This window comes from Thamnophis sirtalis, unplaced genomic scaffold, assembly GCF_051295495.1.
Source record: "Thamnophis sirtalis isolate CommonGarterSnake01/CBP01778 unplaced genomic scaffold, rThaSir2_p1.2 scaffold_10, whole genome shotgun sequence".
Taxonomy (NCBI): Eukaryota; Metazoa; Chordata; class Lepidosauria; order Squamata; family Natricidae; genus Thamnophis; species Thamnophis sirtalis.
The window spans coordinates 27,378,684-27,404,646 of NW_028261390.1; the positions used below are offsets into that span (position 1 = coordinate 27,378,684).

The 25,963-nt window shown below is 35.1% G+C and overlaps 1 protein-coding gene across 5 annotated transcripts in view; it reads right to left on the minus strand.

Moving 5' to 3' along the window:
- ARHGAP10 (Rho GTPase activating protein 10) overlaps positions 1–25,963 on the minus strand; it is a 106,951-nt gene that overhangs the window by 53,087 nt on the left and 27,901 nt on the right. For 2 of the 5 annotated variants that reach the window (XM_087724325.1, XM_087724329.1), the window contains exons 2-13: positions 21,798–21,893; positions 19,313–19,374; positions 16,829–16,900; positions 16,027–16,128; positions 14,678–14,788; positions 14,247–14,351; positions 10,691–10,820; positions 9,814–9,920; positions 8,633–8,727; positions 7,476–7,557; positions 4,742–4,784; positions 3,494–3,559 (exon numbers count right to left, since the gene is read on the minus strand). In XM_087724325.1, the coding sequence (XP_087580451.1) occupies positions 3,494–3,559; positions 4,742–4,784; positions 7,476–7,557; positions 8,633–8,727; positions 9,814–9,920; positions 10,691–10,820; positions 14,247–14,351; positions 14,678–14,788; positions 16,027–16,128; positions 16,829–16,900; positions 19,313–19,374; positions 21,798–21,893 (1,071 nt within the window). Of the gene's footprint in view, positions 1–3,493; positions 3,560–4,741; positions 4,785–7,475; positions 7,558–8,632; positions 8,728–9,813; positions 9,921–10,690; positions 10,821–14,246; positions 14,352–14,677; positions 14,789–16,026; positions 16,129–16,828; positions 16,901–19,312; positions 19,375–21,797; positions 21,894–23,345; positions 23,467–25,370; positions 25,482–25,963 lie in introns of those variants that run through there. The other 3 variants (XM_087724328.1, XM_087724327.1, XM_087724326.1) reach the window with 3 other exon arrangements.

Here is a 25,963-nt window from a genome sequence, read left to right on the forward strand (position 1 = left end):
TTTCAACCAGAGTTATAATAATTGCAGTATTTATATTTTCAGCCTTTTCAGTTAGTTTTATAACATGGAACTGCTAATAATAGTGACATAGGTCTCATAATTTCAAAGTAATTTAACACTCCTAAAATACAATTATCCGGGAATTTAACAAACTTTAATTTCTTGTACATAAAAAAGTTTATTTTAATAAGATAATAGAAAAGTTAAACACTTTTAGAGTTATGAAAAGAAATAAAATTATTTCATATAAACCTTAATTATTTTTGTCCCTGAAAACTTATGAAACATGTTACTTTGAAGCTCTTTCTCTCCTTTCAAAGGCAAAGAGTTCATTGCTAGAGATTTGGTTGTGGCAACAGAAATCTTTGCTATATTTAGAAAAATAAAGGTAAGCTTTATATCCGAAGCAGTTCATTTTCCAGGCACATAATCTAAAAAGAACATAAAATCAACACCACCCTTGGGGCAGCCTAATGAATCTATATTCTTAATAAATAGGAAGAAGGAGGAATAAGTGCATGGGCTGCACTAAACGGACTTGCCAACCAAATCTTGTACACCAGGGGGACCACATACAACCCTGTTCACGTTTTATCCTGCAAAACCTTTTCTGAGCAGAACTATTGATAACTGAACACATATTTCCTCACATTTTAAAAAATATCAGCTTTAAAAGAACAATTATAATAGCAATAGCCTTTAGACTTATATTCCGCTTCACAGTGTCTTTACAGCGTCCTCTCTAAGCGATTTATAGAGCCAGCAGATTGCCCCCAACAATCTGGCTTCTCATTTTATCAATCTCGGAAGGATGGAAGTGAGTCAATCTTGAGCTGGTCAAAATCAAACAGCTAGCAGTCAGCAGAATTGTCTGAAATACTGCATTCTAATCACAGGGCTACCATGGCTCTTGAAAATAAAACTTTGTCCAAATCCCAGCTTCACCCATATTTTCCTCCCACTGCTTTGCAGCCTTCAATTTCCTCGGCCAAAGTATAAGTGAAGCCCTAGTCACGCAAAAGGTTGACCCCTGTCTGTTGCAGAGAACTGAACTATAAAAATATTTCCTTGCAGCTATAATCATATAGAATGGTAATGCAAACTAAAAAAAAGACGATGAGATTTCCAAATGTCTGTTTCTGTCTAAAGTAGCTGAAACTTCCTATACTTCATCTCTTCATGATGTTTCTGTAAAATATATAATTTCTGCTTTTCCATTTTCTAACAATTCAATGCAGCTAAGACCAACAGCAAAAAGTATTACTTTGTTTATTCCTTTTCAGAATCTAGGCAACTGAAAACAATCAAAATTAAATCCCTGGAGATTCTGCCAGAAAATACAGTATACTGCTGGTTGGGAGACAGTGCAGCAGACACAAATTATTAACACATGGTAAGATAGTTTAACCACTGCAGAAATAACGATTTCCTCACTGTATTATCTCCCTTTGCCTTTCCTAGCTCCCCCCAAAAACACCTAATCCTTCAAGATGTTACATGCTAAAGCACCATTTTAGACACTAAAACCTCTAGCTATTAATATGATCGTCCATTATTATTTGCTGTTATTCACACTAACATATTCTACTCTTAAAGGGACAGAACTGCTATTTCTCCTAAGTCAATGACAACATCAAAGGTCTCCTTGTTTCTGTGTCCTGGGCAGGTGCTAGTGTTACATTGTTTCCTTTAGGAGAACCCTTAGGAGAACAACATATTAAAAATAAAAAATTCTTAATTTCTGGTGATTTCCACTGCAAGTACAACACAATATCCTGGACATGATCCATTACTCACTATCACTCAAGTTACTCACTATCACTCAGGTATTGGTAAGCAATTGAGACAATATTGTTGACATTATTGAATCCACTTTGACTGCGAATCTCAGTATACCACAGCTTCAAACATTTGAAAATGTGAAGATATGGTAAAAAGGTTGAATACTAATAAAAGTCAACTACTGACCTGATGATAGTCAGAATTCTTAGTGGAAATAAGCAATAATAGGTAACAGAGAATACATGTTTTTCTCCTTTATTTTAATTTACATATTTTACTTCACTTTTTAAATATCTAGCTCTTTTGTCTCTGTTAATTTTTTTTCTTTTGGGTTATGTATTTTAATCTTTTGAATAAAATAAAAAATGTAAAAAAATAAGCAACAATATATTACAGATTTTGGTTGATCTCATCAACATAACATTATTTGTTATTTAAAGAATCTTGTATGCTCCCAAATAGTACTGGCATTTCCTAGAAGTAAAGCTTCTATGTGAATATGATTTAGGAGATCAACTCAAATTTACTGCTACCTTCTCCTAAAGCAGCAAAACCAAGCTATAGCCATTCAGTTATTAGACTTCCCAATTTTCCTATACGATGGCCAATGGTTGATAAGATACAAAGTACTGTCCTAGAAAGTCACAAAAGCTCAACTCTAATTGTAATAACATATTTTGTAGAACTAATATTTTAATGCTTATGACAGTCCTTAGTTATCTTGTAGAGCTATTTCCAAAAGCAGTTTCAAGATTTTTATTATGTTCCTTTCAATTCCTCACTAGTGCAAATCTTGCTGTAGATCTTCAAGGAATGATAGCTTACTGCTGCCATCTATCTTTCCAGCAATGAATTATTATAACAAGTGCAGAAAATGCATACAAGCTTTTAAAACAAATATATGGGAAGTGTAACTATGAATTCTCAGGAGAGGACTATATTGGAATGTTATGTGCAATTCTGCAAAATGCTATTTTGTCTCTTTCCCAAGTCATCTTTTCATACGTTTTGTGTTCATTTCATAGGTGGACAGCGTGACTCCCTTTGCTCTGATACACAGATGGCAATGGTAACAAGATGAATGTTCTGTTCCAGTTGTGTAAAATATCTGTATAAAATATGCATGTAAGTCAGCAACTCTGTGAAGTCTGCTTTTTTAAAAAGAGAAAAGCATGATCTGCAAACAACGTTGCTGAGAGGAAGGGGGAAGCAAAATCCCCCCTCCCCCAAACAGTCTGAAGGCTTTGGGTTCTTTCTCTGCCACCGTGCCTGTTCAAAAGTGCTGGAGAAAAGAAGATATTACAAGACTTCTTCCTTCCTCCCAAGAATCCCATGACTTTGAGCAGGATTGCTGCAAAAAAAGGAAACCTAATCTCCTTCCCTCTCGATCATCATGAAAGAAAGATACATTTGTACAAATTGAAGGAATACTATAAAACATAAAGATGGTCATGGAGACCAGTATGTAGGGATGGAAAAGTTCCCTGTTCATGATTTACCACTTGGTGCCTGAAAAAGGTAGCCAAAGCAAGAAAACCATCAGGGCTCAAGGATTATACTCGTGAAACAGCAAAGCTGAGTAGAAGTTGGAATGTTCCCACTTTTCCACTCTGCCCCCCACCCCAATCCCTGGCATGAATATTGGAAGATTCATTATAACCAAGATGAAAAATTATTTCTTTCTGTTCAATCCACGAATCCTTGTCTTTACCTCTTTTTTCAATAGCACTAATGCATTTTCTGAGAATTGTGAATCCAATCTTATCTAGCTGCACACCTAAAAAGACAAAAAAATTGAAGAAATTTCAGATCTAATGAAATATGTTCCATGTTACAATAAAAGATCACCTATATAAATACTTGTAGCTATAGCTATTCAAACAATAGCTTTTTTCACTTTTACCATTGAAGCGGAGGAAAAGTTTTAAAAGCAATATCTTTAACCCAACATATGGGCATAGGGTTTATTATACAAACAGCCCCATCCATTTGTTTTCTCCCTCTGTTTATATTATACCTAGCTGTGTCACAAAATAAAAATATTACTTTGAAAAGAAAGTTGAAATGTGCATAAAAAACAAAATATTCTTCATTAATGAGCACTTATCCAAAAGGTACTATTTTTTCACTTTTATCCTGCTATATTAAACAACAACAACAATAAAATGATCACTTGTTCATTTCCACTGATATTTAGTGGAACCTCAAAATTATGAACTGAAATTTAAATAGATTTAGATTTCAATCCTGAATCAAATGGAGGGGACATCAGAGCTTTTTCTAAAACACAGCCTGAAGCTAGTGTTGAATAAAATTGGAACACAATTTTATTTCAAATGAGTTTTTTTTATCTCATAGCTGGAAACAGTACAGGTAGTCATCAACTTACAACAGTTCATTTAGTGACTGTTCAAAGTTACAAAGATACTTTAAAAAGGGACTTATGACCATTTTTCACACTTGCAACCATTGCAGCATCCCCATGGTCATATGATCAAAATTTGGATGCTTGACAACCGACTCACATTTATAATAGTTGCAGTGTCCTGTGATCATGTGACCCCCTTTTACAAGCTTCTGACAAGCAAAGTCAATCGGAAAGCCAGATTCACTTAATAATCATGTAACTAACTTAACAACTGCAATAATTCATATAACAAATTTGGCAAAAAAGGTCATAAAATGGGGCAAAATTCACCTAACAAATGTCTCATTTAACAAATGTTAAAAGCAGAAAATTTAGGCTCAATTGTAATTATAAGCGAGGACTACTTGTACACAAGACAGAATAAAGTTTGTTTATTTGTTTGTTTAACAAATTTATTTAGCCACCCAAATGACATGTAAGTAACTCTGGGTAGCTCACACCTTTTAAAAAATACGGAATAAAAGTTATTTTCAGAAATTATTCTGGAAAATTTAATTTTAATTTAACTATTGTTTTATCTCTAGTACTTACTTCCCTCTTTTTGTGTATTAGCCTTGTTCAAATTGAGAAACACCTAACAAAAACAAAAACAAAAAGAAAGGTAAACTTCTAACTGCACTCAAGATACAAGCAATTAAACATCTGGGTAAGGAAGAACTCCACGCTCCCTTAAAAGACAAAAATGAGGTTTTTTAGCATTGAATCAAAATACGACTTGGTCCATTAATTTCTTGTAACTAAGTATTTTGAATTTTCATCTGTTTCTACATGCATAAATAAGCATAGTTCTGAAGAGTATAGCTGACCAATGCAAATTACATCAGGATCAAGCCAGAGGACTGGATTCAAAATTCCCTTCCATAATCCAAATAATGGCATTAGAGGCAGAGGCCAATCCAAACCGTCCTACAGACATCATCTGGAACTTGAGGAGAAACTGCTTTTAAGTGTCAGCAATTACATGGCATCTTTTGGGGTGTTAATTTTGCTAACACTGCAGATGTAGACACTATCAAATAAAAAAGAGGCTGTGCTTAGTTGAAGTCCTCTGAATTGGACAGACAAAACAAAATGGATTAGCCTTACAAACCAGAGATGTCTTATCCCTCCTCTAAATTCTTAAAACTTTTGACAAAACCCCTCTACTGGTTATCATACTTTCTTCATTCTGTTTCCAATAAATCTATATTAAGGAATATTATATAGTCCCTTTTCTTCTTATTTCTACTTTTGTATTTATTTGTATTGTTTCCTGGGATAGTATGTATTTTGAATGTTTTTTTTAATCTAACGACCTTCCTTGCAAAGATAATCCTTCAAAATTATTTGTATATTTATGCTGCTTTTAAAAAAAATTCACACTGAAAAAACACTGATTTGTCAATAATCTTTTAATTTTGCATGTCTATACTGTATAATTTGGGAATGTGTGGACAGAAACGGGAACTTCAAGATATATTACCATTATTTTTACCTTTTAAATTATGTTAAATTTAATTATGACAAATGAAAGATAATTAATACAGTATAAATATTATACGTTATTTCTACATAAACAGATAGTATTTTGATATAAACAAGAATGAAATATTTCTTTAAAACTGCAGACATAAACAGATAACATTTCTGAGATACAGCCTTTTTAGTAAGGCTGTCAATTTATATCCTAAGAGCTAATAATCATACTGGACAATTTTTTCATGTTTTGTTTCCTGAAAAACTTTTGGTGATTATGATAGACCCCTTCAAACATTATATTAGAAATAAATATATTTGAAGACAAATATAATTTTAGAATGACTATATCATGTAGGAATCTTAAGAAATATGAAAAGATATGATGTATTTAATTGCCTAATGTTTCCATCAGCACTGATGGATTCCAGTTGCCATGATACCATTTTTCCATTGTGGCTAAGTGCTGGTTAAACCTTTCTGACTGCCTAGATTTTAAGGAAAGAAGTGCAAGTGTAAATGTAGAAAATTAATATTAAGTGAAATGTTGCACTTCATGTTCTGATATGCTGAAAAAGGTTTGTCAATCAGCTGGTTGTAGTTTGGTGCTCTGTAGTTGCTAAGAAAATTCTCAACAACATCCTTGAATGTTTTTTCAGGTGCTTTTCTCTGGCCCCGCTAATAGATCCTTCAAACAGATATGTCATTGATGACCTATGGCATATGCAAGATGTTGGGCAAACAAAAATACCTTCCTTAATCTTGGCATCCGTTATTCTGCCTCAAATAATGAAAATCTTCACTCTCTTTGTTAATCGCTTTCACAAAAAGTTTCAACAGTCCAAGTTTTATGTGAAGCAGTGGCAAAATATCTTTGTCAGATCAACAAGTGGTTCATGGGCCACATTTTTCTGTCTTGGAAACAAACTCTGTCAGAGTGGCTGTTTCTTTTTAATGTTATGCAACTCTCTTTTTAATGTTATGCAACTCTTGCTTGTCCTATACTGTATATAACAACATTTGGTATACAAGCTGCATTCCAAGCAGCAGAACCACCACTTTTAGGTATCTATTGATATCCCAGTTAGCATATTGGTTATTCTTCAACAACAATTCCATGTTATTTTTGTATGTTTCTTTCATTAGTGCAACAAAGTCAATAGGTACTGAAGGGTGTACATTGTCATTATGTAAAAACATACTTCTATAAAACAATATGTTAGGTTACATTACATGTTATTTTCTTGATTAGTAACCGAAACTCTGCAAGATACACCCAAAAGCATTCTGGAAGCAAAATCTTTGTTGTCCAGTGTTATCTAAATTTCATTTCTAAACAAATTTACTTTAGGATAATTTTCTTCAAAAATGACAGTAACAAAAATATCCTGTGATAGTTCTGGACATTTTTAATTCAGAAAATCCAGAAACAAATTTTCAAACTTTTAATCTATGTTCTATTTATACATTATAGCTTTTCCTCTTACAAGGAAAATTCATTTATTACTAGGTGTATTTTTTGTATCTATTTCCATATGTACACTTAAAAACACATAAACAGATGCACATGCCCAGATGTACATGCACGTATACACATATGTACTTTTAAATTGGAAAGTTCCATGCAACTGATCCATAAAATTCTATGCCAGTAGACACACATTATTTAACAGTGACATGTTTTGTTTTTTGTTTCATATAATGCATAAGTTATATCACAAAACTATACAATTAATAATAAATATAGTCTATGTTGCATTAATAGTCTCTCTTCGTGTTTACTTATTTGTAAAAATTATAATTATCTTACCGTTTCCTTCCCATCTAAGGCTTCAAACCACATGTTCCTGTCCTCTTCTGAGAATGCTTGTAGGGTGAAAGGTGTACCAGGTCTGGAAAAGCAGAATACGTAAAGTTATTTAAATCACAACTAAACACTAATTTTCATGCAATGTAATATTTTAATCACTACACTTTACAAATGCATCATAACCATCTTTGAAACTATCAGATGTCTTTGGAATTGTAATGTAGTTCATAGTGCTAGGAGAAAGAGAAAAAAAGCACACAAGCCAATAGCAATAGCAATAGCAGTAGACTTATATACCGCTTCATAGGCCTTTCAGGCCTCTCTAAGCGGTTTACAGAGAGTCAGCATATTGCCCCCAACAATCTGGGTCCTCATTTTACCCACCTTGGAAGGATGGAAGGCTGAGTCAACCCTGAGCCGGTGAGATTTGAACCGCTGACCTGCTGATCTAGCAGTAGCCTGCAGTGCTGCATTTAACCACTGCGCCACCTTGGCTCTAGCCAAGCATACACACCTAGCATACACACACAAACCCACACAAACACACACACACACACACACACACACACACACACAAAGAGTGAGTCATTAGAAACAATAGTTTAGCATAATATATGAAACAAGTCATTTCATTTGAACCTGAAATTATGGCCAGCCTTGCCTAAAATTAATTAAAGTCAATTGCAAAAGACATTTTAAACCAGATAGAGTATATGAACTCAAAGATTAGGAGGGGTCTTGGTGGTGCAGTTAATAGTAACTTTTATTGAAATTTAAAAATATAAAATATAAATATAGAAATGCAATATAAATTAAGAAAAATACAAAGTATAATTTGAAAGAACAGAAAGGTATGAAAATGGATAAGTCAATGACATTGATGTCATTTACATTTAATTTATTTTTATTTCATCTAATCTCTTAACTTTCATTTATTTTGCTTTATTTCTTCCTTTTTTCTTGCACTTTTTCTAGGTTTCTTGCACTTTATGCAGGACTGCTAAATAGATTTTAAGGTGCCTTTCAAATCTGTTTGTATGATCAGAGGGTCTTATAAGGTCATCCTATAAGAATGATTGTGTCAGATGAACTGTGTAGGTAGTAAGTTCAAATAAATTCACTTAAAAGTAATATTAAGATATACCTGACCGACTTACCTCTCTATTACTTCCATATCAAAACAAAATCGCCTATCTATAGAATCAGTATTCCTTTTAGTACAGTTCTGAAGTAGATAGACTTCCAATTCACCCTGAAATAAATTGAATATCATAACAGACACTGTTACTAAAAATGTCAGGAAAAATGTGATTAATAACAAAAGTTTAATTATTGTTACTGTTTTTAGAATGGAAGCATCCATCAATATTGTAGAATTTTTGGAACTGAATATATAATGCAAGCCTAGAATTCACTTTATCATCAAATGAATTTATCAGGGATAACAAAATATTTTACTGAGTAACAGATGGGGTACTTCAGAAAAGTTCCTCATCATCTTGTATGACACTCAAGTTAAATTGGCTGAGTGACCTTTTAAGATATTGGGCATAGAAGAGGAAGAATCCCGTCACCAAAACTCCAATAAAAATCACTCTGCCTTGATTGCTACCAATGCAGTAGCCTATACAATGAGCCATGGTGGCGCAGTGGTTAGAATGTAGTATTATAGGCTAATTTCAAAATTCCGATCACTGCCAGGAGTTTGATTCTCACCGGTTTAAGGTTGACTCAGCCTTCCATTGTTCTGATGTCAGTAAAATGAGGACCCAAATTGTTTGGGCAATATGCTGACTCTGTAAACCACTTAGAGAGGGCTGTAAAGCACTATATAATGAAGTACTATTGTTATTGCTATACTGATAATTTAGAGAGGACATGAGGAAGATAAATATGGTAAGAAAACTGAAATGCTGCCTATTCTGGAATATTCAAACAGTTATCAAAGAGTTTTTTGAACTTGAAAATAGCTAATATGAACAGGTTTCCTGAAAAAAGACATATTGTGCAAAGGTACTGTATATTTGAATAAATATAATGAATGTAATAAAGAGCTGGTCAATGGAATGTAATTTTTGTGCCTTTCTAGAAAGTTATTGTTTCAAACAATCTTTCATATTTAATACCATATCTTTGGTATTAATGAATTACTAAGGATAAAATATGGGTATTTTGTTAGCACTCTCCAAAAATCCATTTCAGAACCTTCCCTACTTATTATTTGTAATTCCCAATATTGTACCTAACTATACTTGAAAGAAAATGTCATCTACACAGAAAAGCAATACAGAACATATTTTATCTCTTTTACTGTTATTTTGATATGAAATATACTCACACTTTTTCCTCCTGATCTGTGTTCAAAAGGTAACATAGTAAACTTCTTTGATTCCTTCTTATACATGCAATAATGTTTTATCCAACTGGAACCAAATGGTGCAGGTCCTTCACAAAACAGTAATAATTAAAATTTCAAATTGTTAGTTATATACAGATGTTTTTCCATTCAGCCTATTTTTCATATTCTTACATATGAATCCAAAACAAACAAATGAATAAATCCAATGTATGTATTCTGGTTAATAGAATCACAAGTGCAAATGCAATAGAAAATGTAAAATTATTATAAGATCATGGGAAATGAAATAGAGCAAATGTAGGGAACTAAAATGAAAAGAGAAAAAAAAACCTATACAAGTAGTTCTCATTTAACTACAACTAGAACTAGCAACACTATTGCTAAATTATGAGGGCATTAAGCCAAATAGATTGTGAGCACGATGGACGTATGATATCACTTCTTCTGCAGTCGTTAAGCAAATCACTCATGGTCATAAATTGAGACTGCGACTCGTGATTTTATTGTCACTTCCATTGATTGTGCTTGTTGGAAGGTGGTTGTGAAGTACACAAATGGAAAACACATGACTGTGGGGTGCTTCAACAGTTGTAAACGCCAACTGGTTGCCAAGCTCCCACATTTCAATCACATAACCACAGGAATGCTGAAATGATTGTAAATATGAGGAGCAGTCATAAAGTTAATTTTTCAGATCTGTCTTAATTTTAACTCACTAAGCAGAACAGTCATTAAGAAAGGCTTGCCCATATGTAATCACAGTTTATTCACTTTCTTTTAGCAGATAAAAAACATTGCTAAACAATCTATATACATGTTTACAAATTCTTACCATGAAACTAAACAAATAACTTACTTTTTTCCTGCACGTAAAGATAACCTTCCATTGCAAATTGATTTGCTCTTTTGTGTTTTTTGGGATTTTGCTTGATTTTGTTCATGAGGTCTTCCACTTCTGATCTTGTTCCCTCAAAACGAGTTCTTGTCTGCAAGAAAAGGATTTTAAAATTTACAGTAGAAAACCATAAACATGTAATTCTATCTTTAAAAAACCAACACAACTAACAACCTCTGGTATTTAATATCTCTTTGTCAATTGCATATGGCTACAAATATACTAAATACCATTTCCCCTATAACAGAAACATGGAAGATTACAACTCTTCCAAGTTTCACACTGGTTTCTGAAACTTACTAACTGGAGATGGTAGGGAATGATGTGGCTTTGTGTGTGTGTGTGTGTGTGTGTGCATGTGTATGTATGTGTATGTGTGTGTGTGTGTATGTATGCATGCATGCATGCATGCATGCATGTATACATATATATATGTTCTGACCCCCTTTTCTCCGTCCAGGAATGAAAGCCAAAAGCCACGTAACTCAAAAGGTTTCTTTTAATCAGTCCCGGCTCTTGCTGGCTGCAAGCCCAAATAAACAAAGATAATAGCTCTGGCAAAAGTCCTATAACTCATAACAAAATGCAAACCCGGCTTCACTTATCTCAAAACCACTTATCCAAGTTGGCTTCTCTTGGGTTGTGAACGCGAACAAGAACCATCACTAGAACAGGAACGGAACAGAATGGAACGTTGACTTCTGCAACTAGGGCGTGGCACCAGCAGTCTCTTTATACTCAGGCGAGGATCCCAATGAGCAACAGCTGCTCACAATCATCTCCTGTAGTTACTCCTTTGTCCTTTACGCTGAGTAGACCTAAGCCTGCATGCATCCTGATACAACTCCCAAATGCTTTCAGGAACATTCTCTTTGATCCAATGCTCTGCTGCCACCTGGTAGCCAACCAGTCTCTCCTCGCCCTGCTCGGAGTCGACACCCTGTCCAGGGTCCTCCACCTCCTCCAAGGCCTACTCATAAGCCCCCTTGCTGTCGGAGTCTGGTGACAGTTCTAACGGCTCCTGCCGGGCCACAACATACATACATACATACATACATACATACATACATACATACATACATACATACATATATTCTGACCCACCTCCGTCCAGTGAGTCACACCGACACAAGATTACTGTTAGCCACGCTTTATTCACAGTAATTACTCACAGACAAGACGTTGGCAGCAACCCAGACTCCCACAGATAAGAGATACACACAAGAGCTTCTCCAGCTTAGTATAACGGTTGTGTCCTGCAAAAGGTCTCCTCCCAAAGTCTCTTCTTATATACTCTCTTGGAAGGAGCCAAATCCCAACCACCTGGGCCTGATTATCTTCTATGTCTCTGTAATTGCTGCCTGCGCTTCCCCGCCCTTCTCTGCCTGGCGTCCGGGAAAAACTCCCTTTGCTCCTCCCCACTGCTCCAGGGCCTGATGTCAGGAACAAACTCCCTTTGGCTTTCACCGCTTCTCCATGCCTCAGGCGCCTCCTGATGGCCAACCAACCTCTCTGGTCCCTGCTCGGAGTCAGAACCCTGCCCAGGGTCCTCCACATCGTGCAGAGGCGACTCATAGGGTCCCTCGCTATCGGAGTCTGTCAGCAGCTCCAACGGCTCCTGCTGGGCCACAACATATATATATATGCTGGTCTTGTTGTATTCGGGTCTTTTCTTGTATAAGATTGACAGTATCTTGGCGACATTTCGATGAGGTCATACTCGTCATCTTCAGGCTGGTGCCTTTGGGATATATATATATATATATATATATATATATATATATATATATATATATATATATATATATATATATATATATATAGAGAGAGAGAGAGAGAGAGAGAGAGAGAGAGAGAGAGAGAGAGAGAGAGAGAGAGAGAGAGAGAGAGTGTGTATGTATGTGTGTGTGTGTGTATGTATGTGTGTGTATGTGTGTGTGTATGTGTGTGTGTATATATATATATAGATATATAGATAGATAGATAGATAGATAGATAGATAGATAGATAGATAGATAGATAGATAGATAGATAGATAGATAGATAGTTTCTGAGGTTTTCGCGGGTGTTAGTATGTAGGTCTCTAGTTTTTCGGGTTTTCTCCCGCGTAGAATTGGAGATGTCTTGGCGATGTTTTGACGAGGTCTCATTCGTCATCTTCAGGCTTCTGGGGTTTTCGCGGGTGTTAGTGTGTGGATCTTTGGTTGTTCAGGTTTTCTCCTACGTGGAATTGGAGGTGTCTTGGCGACGTTTTGACGAGGTCTCATTCGTCATCTTCAGGCTTCATGCTTCCTCCTGGAAGCCTGAAGATGACGAATGAGACTTCGTCGAAACGTCGCCAAGACATCTCCAATTCTACGCGGGAGAAAACCCGAACAACTAGAGACCTACATATATATATATATATATATGCCTTTTGTCTTAATTCCTGGAGACTGCATTTTTAAAATTTTCATTATATACCACTTCCACTTCTATTACAAACAACTCAATACTATTACTTCCTCCTCCTATATTCCCATAATAATAACCTTGTGAGATAAGTTGGTCTGAGAGAAAGTGACTGGCCAAAAATCACCCAGCAGATTTTCATGCCTAATGAAGTTCATTCAGGGTGTGGGGTTTGTTTGTTTTTTGACATTTCTATGCCTTTTTCCTAGGGTTGACAATAAATGCCTAGACCAAAATCACACAACTAACTGAACTTAATTGAAGTTCATGAACTGAAGAAGTTCTTGGATAAGAAGTGAAATGTTTTCAAAGGAAAAAAAAACCTCAATAAAGTACAGTTGCCTTTTGGAAAAGCATTTTTGGAACCATGACCTGGATGAATGAGACTCTCTACAGACACTTTGAAGGGATGATATGCATTTTGAAGACATTGTGTCTAACCCACATATGAAAGCCTATCAAATTGATAACAGTGTTACCAGTACTAATTCCTCCTGAATTTGAATTATTATATAAATAATTAATAATTTACCTTAATTTAACAAACATATAATATAATGTAATGAAGTAAGACAATACAAGGCAATACTATTATGTAAAAACTGTCCTAATATTTGAGTTTCTAAAGGCTGTTAGGCGCTGTGCTTTTGATTTCATACAAAAATATGAACATAAGCATCATAGATAATTGCTTATAAAACCTATCTTCCATATAGAAAATTTATTTTTCACAGTTTACATTACAATTTCCAATTAATTTGATACACAATGTCCAATATATGGAACTGCCAACAATATTATTTAATATATATTTCAACACTTAAAAATAATACAACATTATTTATTAAACATTAATAGAGAAAATAATTTCAATAATTATTTTCAATTGTTTATACAAAATGTGCAGAAAGTTTTAACAAGTCATGTAGCACATTAGCCTGCAGATGGCATTACATTTCTATAGTTCTGTAGAAAATCATCATGCATTACAGAAATACAAAATTGAAATAGTAGGGTCAGAGTTAAAGATGGACATAGTTTACCCTCGAAGGATGGCTTCACTTACATTCTGGATATTGATCTGCAGATCCATTTTGTAATGGTTAAAATCTTTGGCAAGTTCATAACCTTGATGGTAGAATGTGAACATGCCCTGAAAAAACGACAAGACCTAAAACACAATTAAGATTTTTCTTTTTAGCTTAAATGGCAGAGGAGTGATTTCTTTTCACTTTCTTTTACTTTCCTCTTAGTTTTAAATAAATTAAGTCCTGCCTTCAATAGGACTTTACAGCATATCAAAGAATTCCACTGTTTAGTCACTAAAAATAACAAGCTGAACATTCATAATTCACAGAATACTGTAATTAAATGTTCTTCACTAAAATAGCAAAGTACAGCACAATGCAAATGTTTAGTTATTTCTAAATCTACTTTTACTTGTTTTCTATTCTAAAATTTATTTTCTTTCAGAAATGTTTTTAATATTCTACTTACAGGTTCTACAAACTCAAATTTCTTTCTTTCTTGTATCTCTTGAAGTTTACACACATATACAAGTAACAGTTCATAGAAATGTTTTCTGTTTTGCTCTATTTGGTAGTCTGCCTGCATAAAAAAAAAACATAGTTTTGTTTTTTTAAGATTCAGATTTTCTATACAGAAATTTATGTTGAGGATCACAATGTAACACAGAATCATTTGCATTAATTTAAAAGTAATTATACAAACCAAATTTTATGGCCAAAGGTTTTCAGGTGGCAATAGTTAAAATTCTCTAAAATGTTTTACAGCAAATGAGGGGAAACTGACAAATTAATAGACACTTATCATAGTTTAGGCTTAAACTATTTTTTGTTTTCCTCAATGAATTAAACCAAATGATGGTAAAGCATTGAAACAGTGTATTAAAAGAGGTATAATTTCCACCGAAAACTGACTATCAGACCTCATATTTCATTTTATTAAAATGCATAACCTGCATTCACATAATAAATTTCAATGACTAACATATAAAAGACAGCAATCTAATATACTTGCATTTTGAACCCTGGAAAACACACATATAATATGAATACTGGTACAGTGTTTCCCTGTCTTATTTTCGGGAAAACATGGTACCACTACTTATATTGTATGTGTATTTTCCAGGATTCAAAATACAAGTAAAATAAGACAGGGTCTTATTTTCTTTTGACCCCCATCCCCCCAAATAAGCCCTTGGCCTTATTATCGGGGAGGTCTTATTATTTTTGAGGTGCAGGTGGTGGCGAGCCTGCTCACCTCATGGCAGCTATTGTGTATATTTTTGGGGGGAGGGCTTATTTTTGGGGAAGGGCTTATTTTCACGCATGCGCTGGAAAGCCCGATTGGGTTTATTATCCGGGGAGGTCTTATTTTGGGGAAAACAGGGTAGGTGTCAGGTGCAAGGAACCAGTAACCGAAGTAGAGTTCAAAGCACTGCAATTTTATTTCATGCTACCTATACGCAAGAATCTGATCTAGTAACAGTGAAACCAAATTGGCACTAGATAAAGAGTTAATGGAATTCATGAGGGGGGCTGCTTAGGTCTCTTCTGGGAACGTAATAACTCCAAACTGATAATGCATTTGACCCTGCTATGGGCTCTGCCTGGTCATCTTCTACATTAGGGACTATACGGCAAATTAATTGTGCTTATTAAACAAATAATATTTATTATCAATAGAAAGTCTCAGGTTTCAGCTATTTATTCCCTGCTTCCAACTCAGAATGGAAAAACTGCTGCTAGCAACTTATTTCAAAAGTATTATTATTGCAAATGCTTACAACAGATATAGGTTTGACACTATAGTGTAAGTGATACCTCCAATATTTGTACTTCTTTCTTCTTAGCTGACATGTTTAAATGTTTCTCCAGTGAACTATAGTTCTTTTCCGTTTCTTTATCAAACCTCTTTTTTTCTTCCTAAAATATTTTAAATGTAAAGATAAAGAAATATTATATTATTTACACATGAAACATAAACTTTGTAAATTGGTTGGTTTTTGTCATTTTTAACATGTATTATTATAAATACATGTTTTGCAAAAATGAAATTTTGATTTACAAGAATACTGCAGTTTATAACAAAGCTACAATATCTAAGTTTGGTATAAGTTGTTTTTGTTCAATAAAATATAAAACATAAATGAGAGGCTATCAATTTTTTTGAAATCACTTCGTAGGCCTTAGTTAATAGATGGAAGAATCTGGGCAAGTTTGTAAACAGTTCTGAATAGAAAAGCAAAAATGCAGTGCTGTGGTGGCACAGTGGTTAGAATGCAGTATTGCAGGCTAACTCTGGCCGCAGCCAGAAGTTTGATCCTAATGGTTCAAAGTTGAGTCTGCCTTGCATTCTTCCGAGGTCGGAGAAATGAGGAGCCAGTGTTGGAGCCAGTGTGCTTACTCTGTAAACCGCTGAAAGAGAGTGCTGTAAAGCACTGCGAAATGATATATAAGTCTAAGTGTTATTGCTATGTAAGAATATATAAAATATTTAAATATTAACTGAACTTAATGCACATGTATCTATAAAGTACTGAAGAAACTATAATCTTCAACTTAAAAGATAAAGATAAAAGATAAAATGGAAATGAAGCTACAAAAGCAAAAGTAATTTACAAACCTTTACTGCTCCCAGTTGTTCTTTTCTGAATTTTTCCAGAGGCTTGATAAGAGTTTCAGTTACACTTAGGGCCTTTCAAGGAAGAAGAAAATAAATACAAGTATACTTAGATTATTCCATAGTAGGAAGAAAACATTATACTGTGTTTTCCAAATGAAAATATCATGTTTAAAAAATAAATCCACATCAATTTCTATTAATAAACCTCCACTGACACAAGAAAAACAGTATACAGACTTCAAATAGTTTTGGCTCGGATATACATCCCTATGTTCTAGTAACTTTTTTTGGCAATAATGCATTTATGATATATATCAAGTGCATCAGAACATATTTTGCTTAATTACTTATAATGAGGCACAACTGAATCTCTGGAATGACATTTGCTACATGTTCCAGATATGTCCCCAGTCTGCTGTTTTTTAGAAGACCCACAAAGATATGGCTTTTCATCCAAGTGTTTGTTTCAGACAGTTGCCATGTTGTATGTCTATCCTTTATGTTTTCTTAATTTATTGTAATTCTTTGTTTGATCATTGTGAAGCACCCAAAGTTATTAAGTTGGATGGCATATACATGTAATAAATTATGGTTGGAGTCAGCCAGATGTTTATAGACTGGATTTGGCATTTTTATCCACTTTTCGAGTCCTTCCCAAGAACCTGGGATAGATATGTGGTGTTAAAAGTATTCCAATAGGATGTAAGATGTTCCAAATAAAGCTGTCTTTAGCAATTGAGTGATGGTAGATTCTATCAATACTGGTAGAAAGTATTCAAGTGGCATTCTAGATGTTTTGGGAGTGCAGCCAAGGCACCTATCACTATTGGTACTATCTTTGCTTTCTTTTGACACAATCACTCTTCTTCTATTGGTAGATGTTTGTAGTTTGTACCTTCTCTTCTATTCTGCTATGTCCAGGTACTGCAACATCCATTATCCAGGCCTTATTGCCTGACTTATTGACAATTATTAAGTTTGGGGGGGATGATGATGATGATGATGATAAAGATTAGGCAAAAACTTTCATCTCTATGGCTAAATAAATATAGATAGCCTTACTCACACTTAGAGAGCCATGTGATAGATTTAATGAATGAAAGTAAACATTCACATTGTTGAAGTGGATTTTATTATTGTCTGGAGAATTCTGTAACACTTGGAAATAGATTTGGGGTTTCTGTTTTGAAGATGAACCTTGCCTCAGTTTTTTAAAATAACTGGTTATACTGTTGATTTCTTTCTGAATGTTTTTAGGAAGACTATTCTCACAATTCTATGCAGGTCTAAAAAGAAAAGTGTCTCTCAAGTTTAGCTCAAATCAGTGACCAAACAAAAATAGCCAAGATTTGGCGGAAGGGAAGGGTTACAACATAAAGATATAATTTGCCACTGCTTTTTCTGAGAATTTGCCCCCTTCCTCCAAAATTCCCTGGTAGTCTTTAGCCTGATCCTCCTTAATTTCTCTGAGAAATGTCAAATGCCAAGAGTAAGAAGCAAACATGGATTACTTTTATTTAAATGTGTATGAGACAGCAATTACATTTTCCCAGTTGCATGGAATAATTACCACATGAAAACAGAGAGCAAAGAATTTCTCTATACATTTTATCAAGCAATTGACGATCTTACAAAAGTACATATTTGCATTGTAAGAGTTCAACTCAAACAAAATTTCACATTTCTTTCTTTGTTTTAAGATGGGTATAAAAATACTTTCCAAGCATTCGGGTGTAAATGTTTGCATAAGAGAGACGTCTTTGTCAGGAATCACATAACAAAAATTCATGAAATGAAACAGCAACTTTAGACTGACAGAAACTCTCACTGAATCACCTGTCATATTACTAAAACTTATTTTGAATGGTGCAGTGAAGTGCTAAAATATTTTCACTAGTGAGAAAATGCAAACTTCTGATCTGTACTTTCTGTATATTCTCAAAGGAAAGGTTGATAGATCAGTCCAACATTCCAAGTTAGGTTATATTTGGAGGACACCAATTTGCAAGGATTATCTGCTTCAAAGTTTTTTCAAATGGTTTCATTGCTTGGGTAGGAAACTATAGAAACACGAGAAAGGACTAGCTATAGAATGATAGGAACAGTACTGTAATCTCAGACCTGAAGATAATATTGATTGGGGAACGTCTGGTTAAAGTGTGTAAAAACTACTACCAATACAGCTTACTGAGCCCTAAAGCAACCTACATGATCTGGGTTCAATGAATGCATAGACCCTGATGCTTTTTGGAGTTCTCCCATCCAAGTATTAACCAAGCCCAATCCTTCTTGGTTTCTGAATGCAGACAAGCTTGGCCAAGTATTGTTATATGTTGAAATTTTTAGAGAAATTAGGTTAAATTAAAAGATTTTCTTCAAGAGATTCAAATGGATATATAAGAAACTTTTGGAGTTTGAACACTAATGAGAAATATGCAGAACTGACAGTTTACATACTGCTATATTTTATCAAATAGAACTCACCATTATTTCTCTTTGTTCTTCTAAATTTTTCAGAAAGTTAGAGAATTCATGAAGGGATGCATCTGTAACAGGAATAAATATCAGATACTATATGCAACAAATAAAATAGAAAAGATTAAAATTTGAGATTTCATATAGGTAGTCCTCCACTTACAAACGTACTAAAGCCTGGATTTCTTTTGTTATAATGACATTCATAAATCAAGGCAGCCAAGTGATCTGATTTTATGTCTTCTTTTGCAGTGGTGCAGTGGTGGGTTTCAAAAATTTTTGGAACCTACTCTGTGGGTGTGGCCTGCTTTGTGGGAGTTGTTTGCTGGCCATGTGACCGGGTGGGAGTGGCTTGGCAGTCATGTGACTGGGTGGGAGTGGCCAAGACGATGTCACTGAATTCTTTGCCCCAATGGATGAACTACAATAAGATTAAAATAAGTACAAAAATAAATAATACTAACTGCAAAAGAAATAAAACAATATTGGATTCAATTGTGGTTGTAAGTTGAGGACTACAGGTAACAAAAAGGACCTCTGCTTTCAACCAACAATGTAGTCTTTTCAGGAAAGATGAGAAACAGGAAAGATATAAACAAACAGGAAAGATATAGTCTTTCATCCAAGAACTTAGTTCAAGAATGAATGTCATAGGTAGATTCCCAGAGCAATACAGCTTTCCTTTTTCTGAAATTTAGTTCTCAGTTCCAAAAAACAGGAATATATGAATTAGGTTCAGTACTTAGGTAGGTCCAAGTAGCTATTCAAAAGTTATTGATTAAAAGCAATGGTAAAGCAAGATATGGAATTAAAACTAGAAATATTTTGTTGGCTATTTGAAAGGGAGTAGACTCACAAAATTTTTAAACCAAAATTTTGGGCTCAAATGTGATAATTAGTTCTCTCCCTCTTTCCCTCTCTTGGGGCGCTGCTCACTATGCACAGTGAGCTCAGGAGCAGTAATTGCCGCTAGCTACCCTGCGCCGCCATCATTCGCTTCCCCTCAGGCCGTCAGCTGGGCATGCAAAGGGGGAGTGGCGACAGCAAGGACAGCTGAGTGGGGGTAGCACTTTGGTGGGTGAAGAAGAGCCGAGCTAAGGGGAAAAAAGATCTGTCGGCGGGGAGCGGGGTGGGTCGCTCCATGGCGGGAGCCTTTTATTATTATTTTCTTTTCCCCTCACAAGAGTCACACCGACAGCAGCAGTGGCAGGAGGAGCAACAGCTTGGTGTGCGCTCCTGATCCGGCCTGCCTGAGGAACAGGAGAGGAGTTTGGCTGTTTAAAAAGCCTCGTGTGGAACTCCTCTCCTATTCCTTCTTTTGCTGCCTGAACAGCCATGCAGGGTGCAAACCCTTGTCTTTCACAGCCCCCTCGTTTCCAATTGGGGGGATCCATGGAGAAGGACAGAAAAGATGGGTTTTTCTCCCCCCCCCAATTGGAAATGTGGCAGCTGTCAAAGCAAGGGAGTGCACCCCATACGGCTTGTTCAAACAGAAGAATTAACAGGAGAGGAGTTTGGCCATTTAAAAAGCCCCGTATGGAACTCCTTGCCTGTTCCACTTGCTGTTTGAACATGACACAAGGGGTGCGCTGCCTTGTCTTTCACAGCTGCCTCGTTTCCAATGTGGGGGGAGAATCCATGGAGATGGATGGAAAAGATGAATTTCTTCCTCTCCCCCATTGGAAACAAGGTGGCTGTCAAAGCAAGGGAGTGCGCCCCACGTGGCTTGTTCAAATAGAAGAAGAATTAACAGGAGGAGAGGATTCATTGGACAAGCTAATGGGCATGCGCTGCTCTCTCCTCTCACAGCCGCCTCATTTCCAATGAAGGGGGTGGGGAATCCATGAGATTTCCTACCTCTGCATGGATTCCCCCCCTCCTTCTGCATGCCCACCAGCCAAAACCTCCCAGAAGGCTTCTGCTGGTGGGCGAGTGGGAAGGAGGGGCAGGCCAGGGGAGGGAAGGTCCTTTGGTGGCGGCAGGCATCCCAGAAACTGCCTGCCTGAAGTTGCTTTTCTGAGCAATGGGGAGACAGAGGCCGGGACGGGTATACAGGGCCAGGGATGGGGCAGGCTTACTTCCGGGTCCAGTGACCAACCGGCTTGCGAGAACCAGTGGGGACCGGCAGCAACCCACCCCTGCAGTGGTGGTTAAGCAAATGCCAAGGTCATTAGCAAGCCCCACAGCTGTTAAGCAAACACCATGGTTGTTAAATAAATCCATATATTCCTGTGCATGTTTTTCTGCTAGAAATAAACTAAGAAGGATAGAAACTGGCAAAAAAAAAAATTGCAAACCATGGTCATGTAACCACAGAATACAGGTCCCCACAATGCACAATGCAGTCATGTAACTATAGTATATGTGTATTCACAGGCACTTTGGAACCAGGCCATAAGAAACTTTTGGGGGATCTGTTGAAATTTCAAAAGGCTGCTAACGGATTGGTTGTTAAACAAGGACTACCTGTATAAATTTTCTTATACTGACATACCTATGTATCTTTCATCATCTGTTTCAGCCTCACCAATACATTCAAACCTGAAATCTCTCAGTGAACGAGCAAACTTTCTTTGGGCAGCTGAAAGATCTAAAAAGAAAAAAGAAAATGCATGATAGTGCTTTTCAATTTTATTAAAGAATTTAATACGTAATTAAGGTACAACAAAAAAACTAAATTTTAACTCTTCATTATTTAAAGAACTTTCTATGGTTTTTTAAAAAAATTTTGTTCGGGTAACTGTATTGACTAAATAAACTTATGGTATTATAATCTTGTATATAAGTGTGAGAGGGAGAAAGTGGGTGAAAGAAAAATATTTCACACTGATATTTACTGTTCAGTAACTTTTGAAGCTCTCTGGACAAAATATATACCTTAATTTGTATTAATATATGTATATTCAATCATCTATAGAAATTCCATGAGGGGATAAATGGAACAGAAATTTTTATTGTGATAAAGCAGGGTGGATAAAAACCAATGATTTGTTTTTTTTAAAAAATTGAAAAATGGATTTTTTTTCTATTTAAATTGATTTTTTTATTTTATCAAATTTATTTTAATAAAATGCTTTTGCAGTAAAAATCTCGACAGTTTTCTAATTAAGACACATTAATAATTTAGTTTATTCAGCATGAAATGGAGCTTAGTTGTGTAGCATGCTATATATTCTGCACTATTGGGACTGTTGGTGAGTCAACAGCAGGTCAGAAGAGGAGCCGCTGGAGGACAGAGATGACAATTGCTCTTTAAAAATATTATTTAAACCAAGTTTATTTAAATCAAGCCTTTTTACTAGTGATTTAAATCATGATTTAAATCGACTTGATTTAAATCAAAACCACCCTGTGATAAATATGTGAATATATTATGAATTAGGTAGCAAATCGGATGTAGTTGTCAAGGCATCAGGTTAGAAACTGGAAGAGCTGCCTTCGGCACAAAGCAACTATATGACTTCTTTTAGACTTAAGAAGGAGGCAATGCACTTCTGAAAAACCTTGCCAAGAAAACTACAAGGAAAATTTGTCAAGGCAATCTCTAAGAATTGGACATGAGTGAACGGGAAAAACACATTAATAAAAATACATTTAAAAAGCCCTTTTATTGACTAAAAGCATCATTTGTAATTATCTGGTGATACTATTAATTCAGTTTGGCTATATTAAGAACTTGTTCATTACTTCCCCCTTAAATTGTTCTCTGGCTCAGAATCACATGTATTTAACATTCACAATTCATCAGAGGTCAGCTGCTCAGAAGCACACATCAAGTGGAAGCTTTATGAAGTATCCTTAAGTATATCCTATAGTGTATGTACAAACCACAGCTGTCTTAAATGTCATTTTGAGAATGAAAAATGGTGGGGCTAGAGAATGAATCTTTCTCTATGTAAAATGGCTTGTCCTGTCAATGTTGGTAGAATTAGTCTTGATGGCTCTTTGATCCCATTCAAGGGGCCATCAAGACCACCCCACCAACACTGACAAGCCATAGAATGAAAACAATTATACTCCCTTCTAACATTGATAACATTACCGTATTTCTTTTTGTTCCAAAAGGCACATTAGGGCTTATTTTTCCAGTTAAGGCCTATTTTTGAGCTGCTGACAATCTTAAATGAGACTTGTTTTGGAGGTAGGGTTTATTTTCCAGTTAGGTCTTACCTTCAGGGAAACAGGGTACCTACTTCAATAATGAAACATACAAGAAAACAACTAAGCTCAAAGAGCATCAAGGACACATAATTCAACCCTCAGCAACAAATATTCTGTTCTGTCGATATCACTATATTTGTAGTACACAATCTCATAGATTAGGCACTGAGTGCCACAGACATATTTATTTTAAAAATGCAGCCAGTCGTAACTGCCAGCTGAAAGCTATAACAGCCATATAACACTAGTGTTGTGGGTACTGCATTGGTTTACACTTTATAGTAAAGATTTTGGTGCAAATCAAAAGGCACTCTAGTAGTGTCTTCTGAAGTAAGAAGGCAACTGAAATTATCTTGCCTTTTAAATATAGTTGTTTGAACAGTTATATATCTGTCAAAAAGATGGTATGTAGGAATACCCTAACATATATAAACTATGCCAAGTATTTTATAGAATTTAATAGTTTAAATTAGAGTTGAACTTGTTGAATATTTTACCTTGAAAAATCTCCGATTTTTTCCATAGACGGCAAAATTCCTGACATTCTGCCATGTTATTATACTACACAGACTTAAATTCCATGCTGCCATGGCAATCACACCCATACAGATTTTTTTGCTTACTTAAAACAATTGATTTATTATAATTTGTGCTCATGAAATTCAGATTCCATAAAGGAAACAGTGTAAAATATTACACATTTTAACATCAATATTTCTTTCTTATTACAGAATTTTTAGCTTCTGTTGTGAAGTATGCATGTAAATAATGAGATGGAACAAGATCTATACATAAAAAAGCTAATAATTTCTGAATTGCAACAAGTTTCACAACAGCTAGTTATTTAGATCAGTTCAAGAACTCCACTCAAGGAGAATCTTCACTTTCTGATGAAATCTTTTCCATTGTTGAATAGAAATTAGATTTGTATTTTTACTTACAATCAACCGTAATCTATATAATTTCACCTAATCCTTGTACCAACCTCTAAAAACACTGGAAGCAATTTTGTTCAACTAAATGTGATCTTTATGATAATCAACAAAACTGTCTTGTTTTTATGTGTTTATGGTTTAATTTACATAAGCCACCTTGAGCCATTGGAGAGGTAGTACAAAAATAAAAAAAAATATAGCTATCAATAAAACTGAATTATAAAAATGTTTTCTGTTAATAATAACAGGTCAGCATAATTATAATTAAGAAAACATTTTTGCATATGAAGTTCTTAATGGGGTACATCCTAGAAGACCATCCTATATATCTATCGAGCTCTTCTCAGCAGGCAGATACATTTTTAATGTCATTCATAATTAATCTTAACATTATATAGTACAAGCACTTTTTCAGACAATTTTGGGACCAAAATATAATGGCATTTTTGGTCAAAAGCAGTGACTGAATTTTAGTCAGATACATATTAGAGGAATGTAGCCTCAATATTGATGTAATCTATGTTAATTCAATTGTCCCAGTCATTATAGGACCAGCCATATTTAATATTAACTGCAGCTTCTGAACATCGGCAAAGGTAGCCAAACACATTACACTATACTTTCAAGTTTATTAGTTTATATATAACTAAACTCATGGTTCAAATGTGCACTAATATTATCCATAGTTAATAGAACATAAATTCCATATTTTTGACAATACATTTATTTTGGTCGTATTCAAACAATAAAAAACTACAATAAACTCATTCGCCTAATTATAGCAGTTGGTATTAAAGGTTTTGCTAGGGGAAAAAAAGCAAAGCGAAACCAAATAAGAAATATAGCCTATAATTATATTTATACAAGAGAGAATAGGTACCAATAATGCAATAAATACAAGATAAGTCTCAAACAGCAAAGAGTGGAAAATAAACATACAAGAGATTGTCTTTCGACTCAAAACTGCTGACCTGAGTTTTCCTTCCTTATGGATTGTGCTCATGGGACTTTAACAGAGCAAAGGGCATCAGTTGTACTTCAGGAAAACAAGAGAAACACTGAAAGTGCAGGGTGTGGATGTTGGTGAAAGAGAGAAATGAGAGTGCACTGGAAAACCAAAGTGCAATCATGCCTGAAAGACACGAGGTGAAAATAGATGGTGGAGTGATTCAAAAGCCTCAGAAGCTACTACAGCTGACAAAGTAGTAACAGAATCCTATGCAAGAATCTTCCACAGATGCAGCTTAGCTAAAGTCAGCTAGCAGCAATTAATTGTATTCTCCCCCTATAAACTGATAAGGACTGAGTCAGAGAAACAGCTCAGAAAAGGGAGCAATTACCAGGCTACTACTAATTCCAGCAGCACTTAAGGAAGTGTAAGTACTAGAAAGAAGGGGGTAAGATAGGGATAAGTATGAAGAAACAGATTCCCCAGTCCTTAAAGGTCACAGCTAGGGGCAGGAAAGTGTACATTTTGTATAATAAATCAACTTTGCATAAATATCAAAGGAATGCATTCAGTGTCCTGGTCTGAGGTTTATGCTATTACTTCTAGAATGAGTCT